Raw genomic sequence first — 14,089 nt, 5'->3', positions numbered from 1 at the left:
GTATTTTGGATAATGTAGTTGGAAATGTTATGCATTTTGCTTTCATAACTCCCTTCTGTTTTCCAAGCATGTGCTTTTTAGGTTGTAAGTTATTCAAGGGGTTAGGAGACCTTTTTTACACTTTCAGCCTTGTGCCAGTATAAAAGTAATATTGATCTCATAACTGTATAATGTTGCCAATATAAACCCATAGGAACAATAAAAACTTTTCAGAAAGTGTTAGAAAAACTTACCACCCAAGACCGTGATTTGGATAGTTTTAACTAACATTGTGTAGGTAAAAACACCTGTGAAATTTAAATTGGCAGAAAGTTTTCATCTCCAGCTGTGCTTGTAACCGTTTCTGATGCAATCGGCAGTTAGACAAAACAGGTTGTATTCCAATCGACCAGTGAAATTAAAGATGCCAATTAAATGCATATGAACCAGATTGCTACATTTACCCTAATTAAAGCTATATTTCTCAATTTTTTGATTGCCATAGCAATGCACACCACAATTTAAATTTTAAAAGAGTATATTTTGCATATTCATTCATATTTGAATTATAACTAAATTCATAATTGAAAAGATGACATATAATGTAAAGCCAATGGATAAATTAGCTTTGAGTTAGCTGACTTAATTGAGATTCTCTGGTTAGGATTCTTATTTGTGGTTCATGTCTTCATTTTTCACATGTGTCTTTGGAATTGAAATGGGATTTAGATTCCTCCAGTTATTGTAGATATTAGTACATGTAATCAGTATACATTCTAGCTGTAATTAAAATTTTAACACCTAACTAGTATTATTTTAATGCAGTGGTGTTTTAATGGCCCTCTAAATACCCGGTGCAGGTGGTTAAACTAGTTTGGAAATCATAAATGTTATAAAATATTTTAGAAAATCTTACTTTATTTCAAAAACTGAGGTATGGCTATAGATCTTAGTATTTTTGTAGTGTATGAGTAATGATCAATCTTTTCCACAATTTCAGGCAACTGATGAGCCTTCAACAAAACCCTTTGAACAAACTGTGGCAGGAACGAACCTTGTGCCTTGGCACGAGCACTGCCTGCGAAAACTCTCTTAGTGGTCATATCTCAGGAACGGTTTTGGGATTTGGAGAAGATGAATTAGGTAATCAACTCAATGTTTGCAATGACTGTTGCTGCTAAAGCATCTGCTTGTATTTACGAGAAATATATTTAATGGGATAAACAGAATTTTTAGGTTACAAATCAGAAAAATTAACTGACTTTTTAAAAATGCACATTATGTAAAAAAATTTAAGTTCTTTGTAATTCACCATCTCACACCAATTTCCTGTGATGTTCTGCATCATGATCCAACATCCGTGGTAGAAAAGAAGTATCAGAAGCAGCAAATGGTTCAGGTAACATAGCTCATATGTTTTATGACATGCTATGAACTGAATCGTTAATTGCATATTTACAAATCTATGCAGCATGCCCCACGCATTATACATGTGCATCCTTTATAATTTTTCTTTCAGACTTGAAAAATAATGCCTTAGTCAAAAGAAATTCTCTTAGAGCACAATTTATGTAATGCAATTGATTAATGAGTGACTGTATCTGTTACCTTTATCCAGACGTACACCAATTCCTTTTCATCCATTTTTCCTCCATGTTCACTGACTCATATTGCCTCAACACCAGGTTTATAGTCCAAGAGGTTTATTTGAAATCACAAGCTTTCGGAGAATAGCCCCTTCATCAGGTGAAGTCAGATGAAGGGGCTACGCTCCGAAAGCTTGTGATTTCAAGTAAACTTGTTGGACTATAACCTGGTGTCGTGTGAATTCAGACTTTGTCCACCCCAGTCCAAAACCAGCACGTCTACTTCATATTAACTCCTAAAAGATCTCAATTTCAAAATTTTCAGCCTTGTATTCTAATTCCTCCATCCTTATCTCTGTAACCTTCTCAGCCCATGTACCCTCTGAGATCTCTGTTCTTGGTTGATTCTGGTCTCTTGAGGATCCTTTTTTAATCCTGCGTACCCCTCTATCTCTCTCTCTCTCTCTCTCCTCCTTTAGTACATTCATTGACTGCCTCATTGACTAAGCTATTGGCCCCCTGTTCCTAAAATCAGCTCATATTGCTATCTGACAACTTTAGACTGAATGAATGATTTATTGTTACGTGTATTTTACAGTAAGAATACAGTAAAATATAGTTAAAAGCTTATATTTGTCACCATGATTCAGTGCCATTTTGAATAATTTGAGAATAAGGAAAACAAACAAAGACATAGGTTATGTCTGATAACATTCTTGATAAGGACCAGAGATGCTTTATAATGTTAAAGGAGCTGGAATCTATGTGAATGCATGTTATTGTCGAAGAGTTGGTAGGGGGAGAAGAGAGAAAAGTCATTTTGGAATCAACATGACTCAAGAATAACAGGCTTCAGAATGGAGTTTTGAAATGAATGCTGGAGGGATGAAACAAAAACAGTGCTGGAGAAACTTGGCAGGTCTGGCAGCATCTGTGGAAAGAAAAACAGGGTTATGTTTCAAGTCCAGTGACTCTTCATCAGAACAGTTCTCTCTACTCCGCTGTAAGAACTGTTGAGCTTCTCCAGCATTTTCTGAGCTTTCCTGAGCTTCCACCATTGATAATTAATCAAACAGCCTCATTCATTGCTGTGACCTGGCAGAGAGATCACTTTTGGGAGTCTAATCTACAAATAATCATTTAAGGAGGTCTTAGTGAGACAAGCAATAAAAACTTAAACTGCTCTATGCTTATGAACTGCAGTATCTTGTTAAAATAGTATATAAAATACAGAGTTTTCCATAAAGATTGTTGAGTTTTGTGCCCTGCTTGTCACGCTGCTTTGGTCATGGCAGTGGAAAATTAGGAAAGGTGTAGAAAGTATCCACCAATGTATGGAAAGATACCTCAATACCACAAGTATATGTCAAATGATTTTCAATGTTTGCACCCAGGACCTCTGAGGACAACATATACTTGTGCATTCATCACATAAAGGAAGTGGCTGCAGAGATAATGAAAGCATTAGTCAAAATATTGTAGAATTCAATGGGTTCCGGGAGGTTTCCGGTAGATTGAAAAACTACTAATTTATGACCCCTATTCAAGAAGGGAGGGAAACAGAAAGCAGGTTACTGTAGGCCAGTTGGGAAAGTGCTAGAATCCATTATTCAGGAAGAATTAGGAGAGCATTTAGAAAGCTTAACATAATCAAACAGTCAGTATGGTTTTGTGAAAACGAAATCAGATTTGACAAATGTAATAATAACTAGAGTTGATAAAGGGAAACCAGTAGACATTGTGTGCTTGGATTTGCAGAACGTATTCAGTAAGATGTCAGACAAAGTTATTGTATAAGATAAACTCGCATATTGGGGGTTAATGTATTAGAATGCTTTGAGGATTGGTTGACATAGCGAAGACAGAGAGTTGGAATCAATGGGTCTTTTACAGGTTGGAAAGACACAACAGTGCACTGTCATAATGATCAACGGCATCAATTATTTATGCCCTCTATTAATGCCTTGAGACGAGGGGAGAGGAATGTAATGTCATTCAGTTTTGCTAATGACACCAGAATAGATGAGAGACCATGTTGTGAAGAGGACATAGGTGTCTGAAAGTGGCAATAGTTAGGTTGAGTGACCAGGCCTAACCTTGCCAGATGAAGTTAAATACAAGAAAGTGTGAGGTTAAGCATTTTGGTAGAAAGAATCAAAAGGCAGACTAATATTCAAATGGAGAGAGAGTTAAAAAAAAAATGCAGTGCAGAGCATTCTGCATGTTCTTCTGCAGGTGAAACAAGTAATTAGAAAAGCAAATGGAATTTTGGCATTTGGAGTATAAAAATAGGGAAGTCTTGTTACAACTGTATAGGATGTTGGTGAGGCTACATCTAGAGTACTTGTATACAGTTTTGGTCCTTCTATTTAAGAAAAGATGTACTCACATTGGATAGTTTTAAAGCAATTCACTAGCTGGTTCCTGGGCTGAAAAAACTTGACTTATCTTTTGGAAGAATGAACGGTGATCTTACTGAAACATATAAAATTCTAAAGGGAACTAGACAAGGTAGATGTTCATAAGATGTTTCCACGAGTGGACAAACTCTTGAACTCGGGGGCATAGTTACAGAACAAGGGGACTCTCATTTAAAACTGATACGTGAATGAATTTCTCTCCCAGAGGCTACTGAATATCTGCAGTTCTGTACCCTGGAGAGTTGTGGAGGAAAGATCTTTGAAAGTGTTAAAGGAAATAGATTTTTGAAAAGCAGGGAACTTAGGGCTGTGACGAGCTGGCACGAATGAATAGGTGAGGCCTGGAGCAGATCAACCATGATTTTGCCGAAGGGCGAGGCAGCCTGATGGACTGGACAACTTCTGGACATACTTCTGCTCCTGCTTCTCAAGTCCTAAAGCATAGTCTAGACAAGTAAAATGGATGATTTAAAAATGAAAGCTTGTGGAGTGGCAATGTGCTTGATTATGTGGGATGTGTTGGTGAAGTGGTAATGTGTCAGGACCATTGGTCTAGAGCCCCAGGATAATGATCTGGGAAGGTGGGTTCAAAAGCAACCATGGCAGATGGTGAAATTTGAATTCAATAAAAACCTGAATTTTTAAACTGCTTTAACGGGATCCATGTAACAACAGTCAATTGCTGTTCACTAACATCCTTTAGGAAAGGAAATTTGACCTATATGTGTGATTGGCTCTTAACTGCGCTCTGGGCAATTAGGGATGGTCCATAAATGATGCCCTAGTGAATGACATCCACATGCCATGAATGGATTTTTTAAAATGTAGAAAAAGATTGACTCCACCTAACAAAATGACACCTAACCATGCTAAACAATGGAAGGTCATAGAGACAGCTATAGCCATTTTCTGTGGCCCCAAATGGGATCCCATGTCGGGGCTAAGAAGCCTGTCTCAGTTAGTTAAAAGATCCTATCTGCAGCAAAACAGCTGAGATAAGTGGTTCAAGCAGAAAATCCTGTCAGTGACATGACTGTTACTGCAACACACTTTGTTTATGCATTGCAAGTATATTATTGTGGAGTGGATTTATTGTATTTTTGGCACCTTCCTTAATTTCCACATTTTTATTTGAAGGTACAGTAAGATAGTATTGCAAGTATATCTATTCTGGAACAAGATCAAATTTAATGGAGCTTGTCAGTGCTTGGCAGCTGAAAAAGTTTTATGGGGTGGTGAATCATCGCATCTGTATCCACTGAAAGTAACTGGCCACTGTGATTTCACAGATTATTCTTATTGAAGAAGTTGAGAATGTGGTACTCCTTAGTTCACTGATCTCACTTTATAATTGTGAGCATGTAATGTTTTATTTCTAAGAATCAATATTTATTAATCAGTATTGGATAACAAGATTTTTTAGATAATAGACATCGAAAGTTTAATAATAAACAGTATCAGTGTGAGGACATAATGGACTTTACTTTTCATTTCCTCCAATTCCTACTTGCAAAACTTTCTTATAGATCTTACCCATATATCTAATTTCCCCTAACCCTCGCCGTGTAGTAAATGCAGTAACATTTATATAAATAAAGACAAAACAAATTTAAATCATCTTTAAAGCAAGTTTTCTGAAAGCCTATTTTTAGTATGTGATATATGTAAAATAAGGATAGCTGGACTCCAGTGTTTAATTTACGAAGAGGAATATTGCACAAACTAAGGTTGTATTCCTGGAATTTCAGATGTTGAGAGATTATTTGATTGAAGTTTCAAGTTATTCATGGGAGTAGATGAACTAGCTACAGGAAAACTATTTTTGGTGGTTGGTGAATCTGGGACGAAGGGATAGAGTCTAAAGATTCAAGCTAGTCCTTTCAGGAGAGAAAATTGGGGGAAGAATTCAATCAGCAAAGCCCAACTACCAAATGGAAAAATAAAAATATGTACTTACACTGAAGTACACAGCTGGTACACACAATTTAATGTTAATTTTAAAGGGCAGGCAACTGCCCCTTGCAGCATGAAAGATCATAAGGCAGTGTAGCGGGAAGTTGCAATATCTGTCATCAGGCGATTGCAGTGCAGCTCCAGGTGGCCTATAAAAGACACCCAAGTATGAGTAAAGTGGTTCTGTAAGCAAGGAGCAGCTGTGGAACAATATTTTTAGGTTTTGAAGGATATTGTCAAGGTCTCAAACCTAAAAGACTATAAGATGTTTGAGCGGAAATAGGTTGTTTGACCCATCCAGACTGCTCTGCTGTTCAGTCAATACATGGCTGATCTGATCATTTTCATCTCCTCTTTTCTACCTTTTCCCCATAACTTTTCATTCCATTACTGATTAAAAATCTGTCTCAGTCTTGAATATGCCTAATGACCCAGCCTCGACAATTTCTGCTCCAAGGAATTCAACAGATTCACAGCCATCTGAAAGGAGAATTTCCTCCTCATTTCTGTCTTAAATAGGTGACCCTTTACTGGGAGATTTTGCCTCTGGTCCTTGACTTTCCCACAAGGGGAAATAACTTCTCAGCGTCCATCCAGTCAAGCCAGTAACAATCTTGTATGTTTACATAAAGTTTTTTTTCATTCTTCAGAACTCCACTGAATACAGACCAAACGTACTCAATTTCTCTTCATAAGACAGTCCCCCCTTACCCAGAATTAGCCCATGGTGAACCTTCTCTGGACTGCCTGCAATGCCTGTATATGTATAAGAGAACCAAAACGAATGTTCTTGAGTAGATTTGTAACTCGGATGCTGTTGTGGATGCTGTGATTGGTTCGCTCGCCCAGCTGGTTCATTAGTTTGCAGACGTTTCATTATGCTGCTGGGTAACATCATTAGTGTAGCCTCCAATAAAGCGTTGTTGTATTTTCCTGCTTGCTATTTAAACTCTGGGGTCTGTTGGAGTTGATTACCTGCAAACTAATGTCTGCAAACTAATGAACCAGCTCGGTGAGTGAACCAACCACAGAAACAAAACTGTTCACAGTATTCCAGGTCCGGTTTAACTTGACCTTGTATAGTTTTTTCAAGACTTCCCTATTTTTGTATTCCGTTCCCTTTGAAATAATGGCCAACGGTCCATTTGCCTTCCCTATTATTTGCTGAACTTGTATGCTAGATTTTTGTGATTGTGTATGAGGACTCCCAAATCCTTCTCTGCTGTAGCTTCTTGCAATCTTTGTCTAAATAATATTCAGATGTCATCTTTGCAATTTAAAATCTTTTACCCTGACATTTGCCCCCTTATGATTCTATATGATTTCCTGGGATCCACACAAATCTCACACCTCTCCAATCAAATCCTGGAAACGCCCCCACCTTTACTCTCTCACCTCTTCCTGATCCCTCCCCTTTATCTCAGTGTTCACCAGACACAACCACTCACCTATAATTTGAATGGACCACCTAAATTAGTGCACCACATTTTAACAAGCTCTAAATCAGATTGTGCAAGTTTTTTTATTTGCTGTCAGCTTAATCTTGAAGTTCTGACTTTATTTGGATAAATCGTGATTTAATAAGTATTTGTGGCCTGAAAATGTAGGGAAAAGACATTCCTGTCACTGGAAGCCAAGAATCCTGAATCAGTTCTGACTTCATCTCTTAAACTCAACCCACCATCAGGAAGCTGATGTTTTGTGGCCTGTCTGAATAGTCAGCCCACCCAGTACAGTTCCCAGTTCTGGTAGCACTGTTAAGTTCTGCCCTAGGATGTACTTGCACACACAAATAGTAGTAGAAGTTTGGAACTCTCTTCTACAAACGGTGTTTGGCGCTAGATCAATTATAAATTTTAAATCAGAAAGATGAATTTTTAATATCCAAAGGTATCACGAGTTATGGGCAAAAACAGTTATGTGACATTACATCACAGATAATCCATAATTTCATATAATGGTAGAACAGGTTTTCGGGACGAAATAGTTTACTCCTGTGTTCCTACAGTTGACTTTGAGTCATTGTAAAAAAAATGTGTTGACTTGATTTGACGTTTGTTTACAAAGATAAGTTGACTTTTGAGTGAGAAGAAAATTGATAAACATGAAATTTGGTTGAAATACTTTCTTAAGGGATATGAATAATACAATAATAAACAGTGATACACAGACTGCCTGAAGGCAATGAGTTTGAAAACTTTCTAATTTGGTGTTTGCAGGTGAGGTTTACATTTTGGCAAGCAGCAAGAGTGTGACAGAAGCACATAGTGGAAAGGTTTACAAATTGATTGACCCAAAAAGGTACAGTGCTGGCTTGTATTCATGGAACACATTTGCAGTTTATACACCAATCAGTGTCATTATATTAGCAGCTGATATAAAGAATGGGTGAAAACAACACAGACAGCAACATCCAGCTATTAAATTATGAGAGTAAAAGATCATCTCGCATCTGTATTTTGTTAACCATTTAATCTTAGGCACAGGTAAAGCATATATCATTGTATCTGAGATAGGAAAGCCTCAGAATTTGAGAACAAATCTTTAATTTTTATGCATTTCACCTTAACCACATAATTAAAGAAAATTCAAGGAGGATTAAAATGCGTTCTTGTTTTTAGTAGCACCTGATATTCAATCTATGTTTTATAATGTTGCAGTTGAATTTGCTTGTTCAAAAGTCATTGGAACAGAACTAAATGTCAGTTTGATCAATTACAGTTATGAATCCATAAAACAATGAAGATTACATATTGCTTTTACTGACATAGATCATTATAAAGTAGTAGTCTAGATATCAAGGCTATTTTGTTAATTTACACTCAAATGTATAATATGATGCATATTCAATAATTTGAGGCGATCCTGTGTCCCATGCTGAGTAATTTGAAATGTTTCATAGCTATCGGCTCAGAACAGCCAAGTTTATTTTCAGTATTTTTGTAGTTTTACTGTAGATCATTATTAATTATAATCTCCTGTCATCCTTGATGCATTTTTGAGATCATTGGTTTACTAACAGGAGATGTCTGGTCTCAGGTTTGCACTCAGGTATGATTGACAACGTTCGGCATATCTTTCACTGCTGTTAGATTTTGGAGAATCGTAGAATCCCTACAGTGTGGACACAGGTCATTCAGTCCATCGAGTCACATCAACCCTCTGAACAGCATCCCATCCAGATCCACCACATCCCAGTAACCCTGCATATCCCATGGCCAATCCACCTGACTGCACATCTTTGGATTCGGGGAGGAAATCAGAGCACCTGGGGGAAATCCACGCAGACATAGGAGAATGTGCAAACTCCACATAGACATTCGCTCAAAGGTAGAATTGAACCCGGGTCCCTGGCGCTGTGAGGCAGCTTGCTAATTGCTGAGCCACCATCCCCCCCCAAGATTTGTACCTTACATTGGTGACAGTGGTGGTAAACTTCAAGAATTTCTGTGAACATCTGGGGTTAAATTTTTATCCAGTGCAGAGGTGTCTTTTGATATGCAAATAGCCACACTTGATTTTTTTTTAGAAGAAATCTGATTTTATTCCATTTTGCTACCCTGCCCCATTTTCTATAAGAGCATTCTAGAACATTTTGAAAGAAAGGTGAGAAGTGTTTTTACACTTTCAAATGTCACTATTGGGTTTAGTATTGTCACCTAGATGTGTTGTTAACACAGTGATTGATCGTAAGGATCCATCTTTTAAAGGTAAGTTGATGCTTGTATGAACCAGCATTCTGTATTTGTTCATATATATTACAGTGCTTTTTCAATGGAGAACAGACCATAATGCAATGAAAAATGTTACAAAGTGCCCTATCAAGTTGTCCCGTCATCTTTTCTGCTAAGACTTAAATGGTTTTGGCTGATGTAAAAAAATTGGTTTTGATTCTTGAAAAAGTCTAACCTCGTTCGTTCACTCTTGCATCAATTGGAAGATACTTTGCTTTGAAACTGAAGTGAGCACCTTCTGGTCATTCCATTCAAAAGAGCGTTATTGTTTGGAAAGCTTTGGTTATTATCGGTGCTCAGCCCAGTTTCAAGTGCTAATGGTTTTTCAGCACAGTGTATGTTTTTTTCCATTTGTCTCAGAATGAATGACAGTTTCAAGCAGTTGTAATAATAAAATTCATTCATTGTGGTTTCTGGTTGACACAGTTAATAGGATTACAAATAATACAACTTTTGTTTAAATAGCAGAATGCAAGCTTTCTCTATACTTCTATTAAATGGTGAGAGATTTATTTTTTCCCATAATTGTTTATCTATTCATATTGCATGGAATCAGAGGACTTTACACAAGTATGTACGGGGCAAGAGGCTATGGGGGAGATTCAAGAGTTGCTGAGGTGGAATGGGTCATCTGAGGGACCATGGGATGGTGAGATAACAAGGTGTGGAGCTGGATGAACACAGCAGGCCAAGCAGCACCAGAGGAGCAGGAAGGCTGACGTTTCGGGCCTAGACCCTTCTTTGGATGGAGGGAATGCAAATGGTGAGGAGTGAGGTTTGGTGGGGGGGTGTCTTTAAACCCTGTGGCAAGCTGGGATACTGTACTGAGGAATTGCGATGGGACACTCTTTGGCTCACCTCCAAATCCACACTCTTCATGCCCTTCAACATGGTCCACAAGTTGCACTGTGAGCCTGATCGTTGTGTGAACAAATTAAAATGGCACATGAAATTGCACAGGTGTGCACTTTGTGTGTTATCAAAGTGTGTAGTTAGGTTTTCCTAAACCCAGTGGTAGGTTTGCTTTTAGTTGCATGTTTTAATGCAGTTCTAGTGATAAGTTCTTGATAAAGTACTTCATAATATACATGATTTAGAGGTGGGTGGTTGATATATGTACAATTGTCTCAATGCAGATATTGATTAAAAAACTGTTTTCAGAGTAAAAATCATGAGGCAGAGAAGCTATGAGTCACAATACTAATGTACCTATTTCACTTTTATTATAATCTGAAATTCAACTATTTATAGTCACTAAGGCATAACTACTCTCAGAACAGGCATTGATTTCTTTATTTCACTATGCCTGAAGAAGCAAAGCAGCTAAGCACAGGGATTGGGAAGTTCAAAATTAAGAAACAACATAAATTTATTTTAGGACTGCAGATCCTGATTTGCTATTATCAAAACACTGAACTGTCTATATGTATTTCATCATTTCATACATAAGCCCCATTTGATCCTTATAATTGTTGCAAAAAAGAACCGCAGCTCCCTAAAATTTATTTAAATTTTTTCAGTTGTTGCGATAGTGCTAGGCATTAACCTCTAATTTGGAGCAGCAAATTTTTAAGGGTTTCCCATGTAAGTCTTATTTAACACGAGGGCCTGAATTTTCTCTATAAGAATGTGGCCCAGATGTTCTGATTTTGGTTCCAGGTGGGGTTCGCTAATGGGAATCAGGTCACCAGCTCCATAAATGCTGTGAAGGCAGCTACAGAGGCTGCCAGGTGTGAAGTGAGCAGTGTAAAAGGCCAGCTTTAGTGCTTTGGGACTTGTAAGGAAATGAAACAAATTCATTCCTCATCACTCTCACTCTCTCACCCACACAGTGTCCACATATCCAACCCATGCCACCTCATGATCACCCCCCCACCAACCCCCCGGTGGATCTACATACTGTTCTTGATACAAAAGAAGATATAATATTATTTAAATGGAGAAAATCTGCAGAAAGCTACAACACAAAGGAACATTGGGAGTACTTGTGCAAGAAACACAGAAAACAAGCCACACGGGTGCAGCAGGTAATTAGGAGATGAATGGAATGTTGGCCCTTATTTCAAGGGGGTTGGAGTATAAAAGTAGGGTAGTCTTGATGTAACTGTGCAAGGTGCTGTTGAGACCATACCTGGAACACTGTAACAGTTTTGGACTTCTTATTTAAGGAAATATTCTTTCATTGGAGACAGTTCAGAGAATGTTCACTCAGGTGATCCCTGGTATAGAGGGATTGTCTTATGAGCAAAAGCTAAATATTTGGGACAATACTCATTGGAGTTTGGGAGAATGAGAGATGATGTCATTGAAACATACAGGATTCTTAATGGCTTAACAGGGTAAATGCTGATAGGATGTTTTCCCTCAAAGGAGACCCGAGGAGCAGAGGGCATATTCTCAAAATAAAAGTATGCCAATTTAAGATGAGGAGGGATTTTTTTTCTGTCAGAGGCTTGAGAGTCATAGAGCTTTCCAGCATGGAAACAGACCCTTCTGTCCAACTTGTCCATGCTGACCAGATATCCTAAACTGATCTAGTCCTATTTGCCAACATTTGGCCCATATCCCTCTAAACCCTTTCGGTTCATGTATTCATTCAGATGTCTTTTAAATGTTGTAGTTGTACCAGCCTCCACCACTTCCTTTGGCAGATTGTTCCATACATGCGCCACTCTCTACGTGAAAAAGTTGTCCCTCAGGTTGTTTTTAAATCTTTCTCCTCTATTTAAACCTATCTAATTTTGGACACCCCTACCCTGGGAATAAAGACCTTGACTATTCACCAATCAATGCCCCCCAAGATTTTATAAACCTCTATAAAGTAATCCCTCAGTTTTCGACGCTCCACGGAAAAAACGCTCCAGCCTATTCAGCCTCTCCCTATAGCTCAAATCTTTCAATCCCACCAACGTCCTTGTACATCTTTTCTGAATCCTTTCAGGTTTAACAACATCGTTCCTATGGCAGGGAGACCAGAATTGAATGCAGTGTTCTAAAAGTGGCCTAATCAATGTCCTGTACAGCTGCAATATGACATCCTGTCTCCTATATCCAGGGCTGTGGGACAGAGTCCTTGCGAAATAGATAAATTCTTGATCAGTTGAGAAACACAGGAAGGTAGATGTAAGGAATGTCAGATCAGCCATGATCCTTTTGAATGGTGGAGCAAACTCAAGGAATCAAATGGCTTACTCCTATTCCTATTTCTTATGGTCTTGATAACCAATGGCCCATCATACCCTCCATGCCAACCTATGCAACTGTACAATCCTATAATTATTGCCCTCAGTCTTAAGACAACAGACAGAAAGGCTTATGGCAACAGGCAGAATGAAATAGCAGGCAGATTTTTTTTTTAAACTGCAGATGTTTTTTATTTCAAGACCAAGGGATTGAAATGCCTTTATAGCTTGACAGTTCCAAGGAATTTAAATGCGATGACTGTTTGATACTTCCAATGAATGTATGAACTTCCGATGCCAACCATATCTAATTTTAACAAGTCCAAAGGGCACCATATGGCTTCCAAGAAGGTAACTCTCCAAAAAGTTTCCTATCTCTCCAAAGGACTGCAGTAAGTTTAGACCTTCCCCTGAAAATGTAAAACACCAAGATGTGTTTTGGGCATCCCACTATTGAAAACTGGATCTGTTTGAAGGCAGCAACACTTTAACACGTGCAACTGCCTTCATGAACCACAGAAGTGAAATCTATAACTGCCGAACCTCTCCACAGCAAAAAAAAGACATCAGCCTCAGGGGCAGGGTTTCTGTAATCAGGACTTGGGCTCCATTTTGGTTAAGCTCGAAACCCACTCTGAACTTACAAAAATTTATGCCACAATGTACTAACAGCAACATTATCCAAATCTGAGCTGCCTGGAGTGAACAGAGATTAAACATTAAGCTACAATTGTGGATCTCTTGATTATTAACTGCCAACATGCATTTGGAACCTGCTCTGCCATTCAATGAGGTCATGGCTCAGCTGATTTTTAACCTCAACTCTCAGCATTCCTGAAAATCCCTGATAATCTTACATCCCTTGGTAATCAAGAACCTATCTACCTCTGTCTTGAAAAATATTCAAATATTCTGCATTCACTGCCTTTTGAGAAAGAGAATTTCAAAGATTTTGAACCCTCTGAGGGAGAGGTTTTTTTCTTATCTCTGTCTTAAACAGGCAATCGTTTGTATTTAAATTATGACCACAATTCGAGATTCTCCACAAGATGAAACATCCTTTCTACATCCACCCAGTTAAGTGCCTTCAGGATCTTATATGTTTCCATAAAGTCACTTCTAGCTCTTCTAAACTCCAGACGATGCAGACCTAGCCTGTCTAGCCTTTCCTAATAAGGCAATCTGTTCATTCCCGATATTAATCTGTTACACCTTCTCTGAACTGCTTCCAATGC

At 38.1% G+C, this 14,089-nt stretch overlaps 1 protein-coding gene across 1 annotated transcript in view; it reads left to right on the top strand.

Annotated features, from left to right (window-relative positions):
- LOC109913138 (hedgehog interacting protein) overlaps window positions 1–14,089 on the top strand; it is a 166,038-nt gene that overhangs the window by 101,936 nt on the left and 50,013 nt on the right. Inside the window, exons 9-10 of the mRNA XM_048607389.1 lie at window positions 980–1,122; window positions 8,158–8,239. Coding sequence (XP_048463346.1) covers window positions 980–1,122; window positions 8,158–8,239 — 225 coding nt within the window. The remainder of the gene's footprint in view (window positions 1–979; window positions 1,123–8,157; window positions 8,240–14,089) is intronic.

The sequence above is a fragment of the Rhincodon typus genome, chromosome 1, assembly GCF_021869965.1.
Source record: "Rhincodon typus isolate 14 chromosome 1, sRhiTyp1.1, whole genome shotgun sequence".
Lineage (NCBI taxonomy): Eukaryota > Metazoa > Chordata > Chondrichthyes > Orectolobiformes > Rhincodontidae > Rhincodon > Rhincodon typus.
This window is presented reverse-complemented; position numbering and strand designations above follow the sequence as displayed.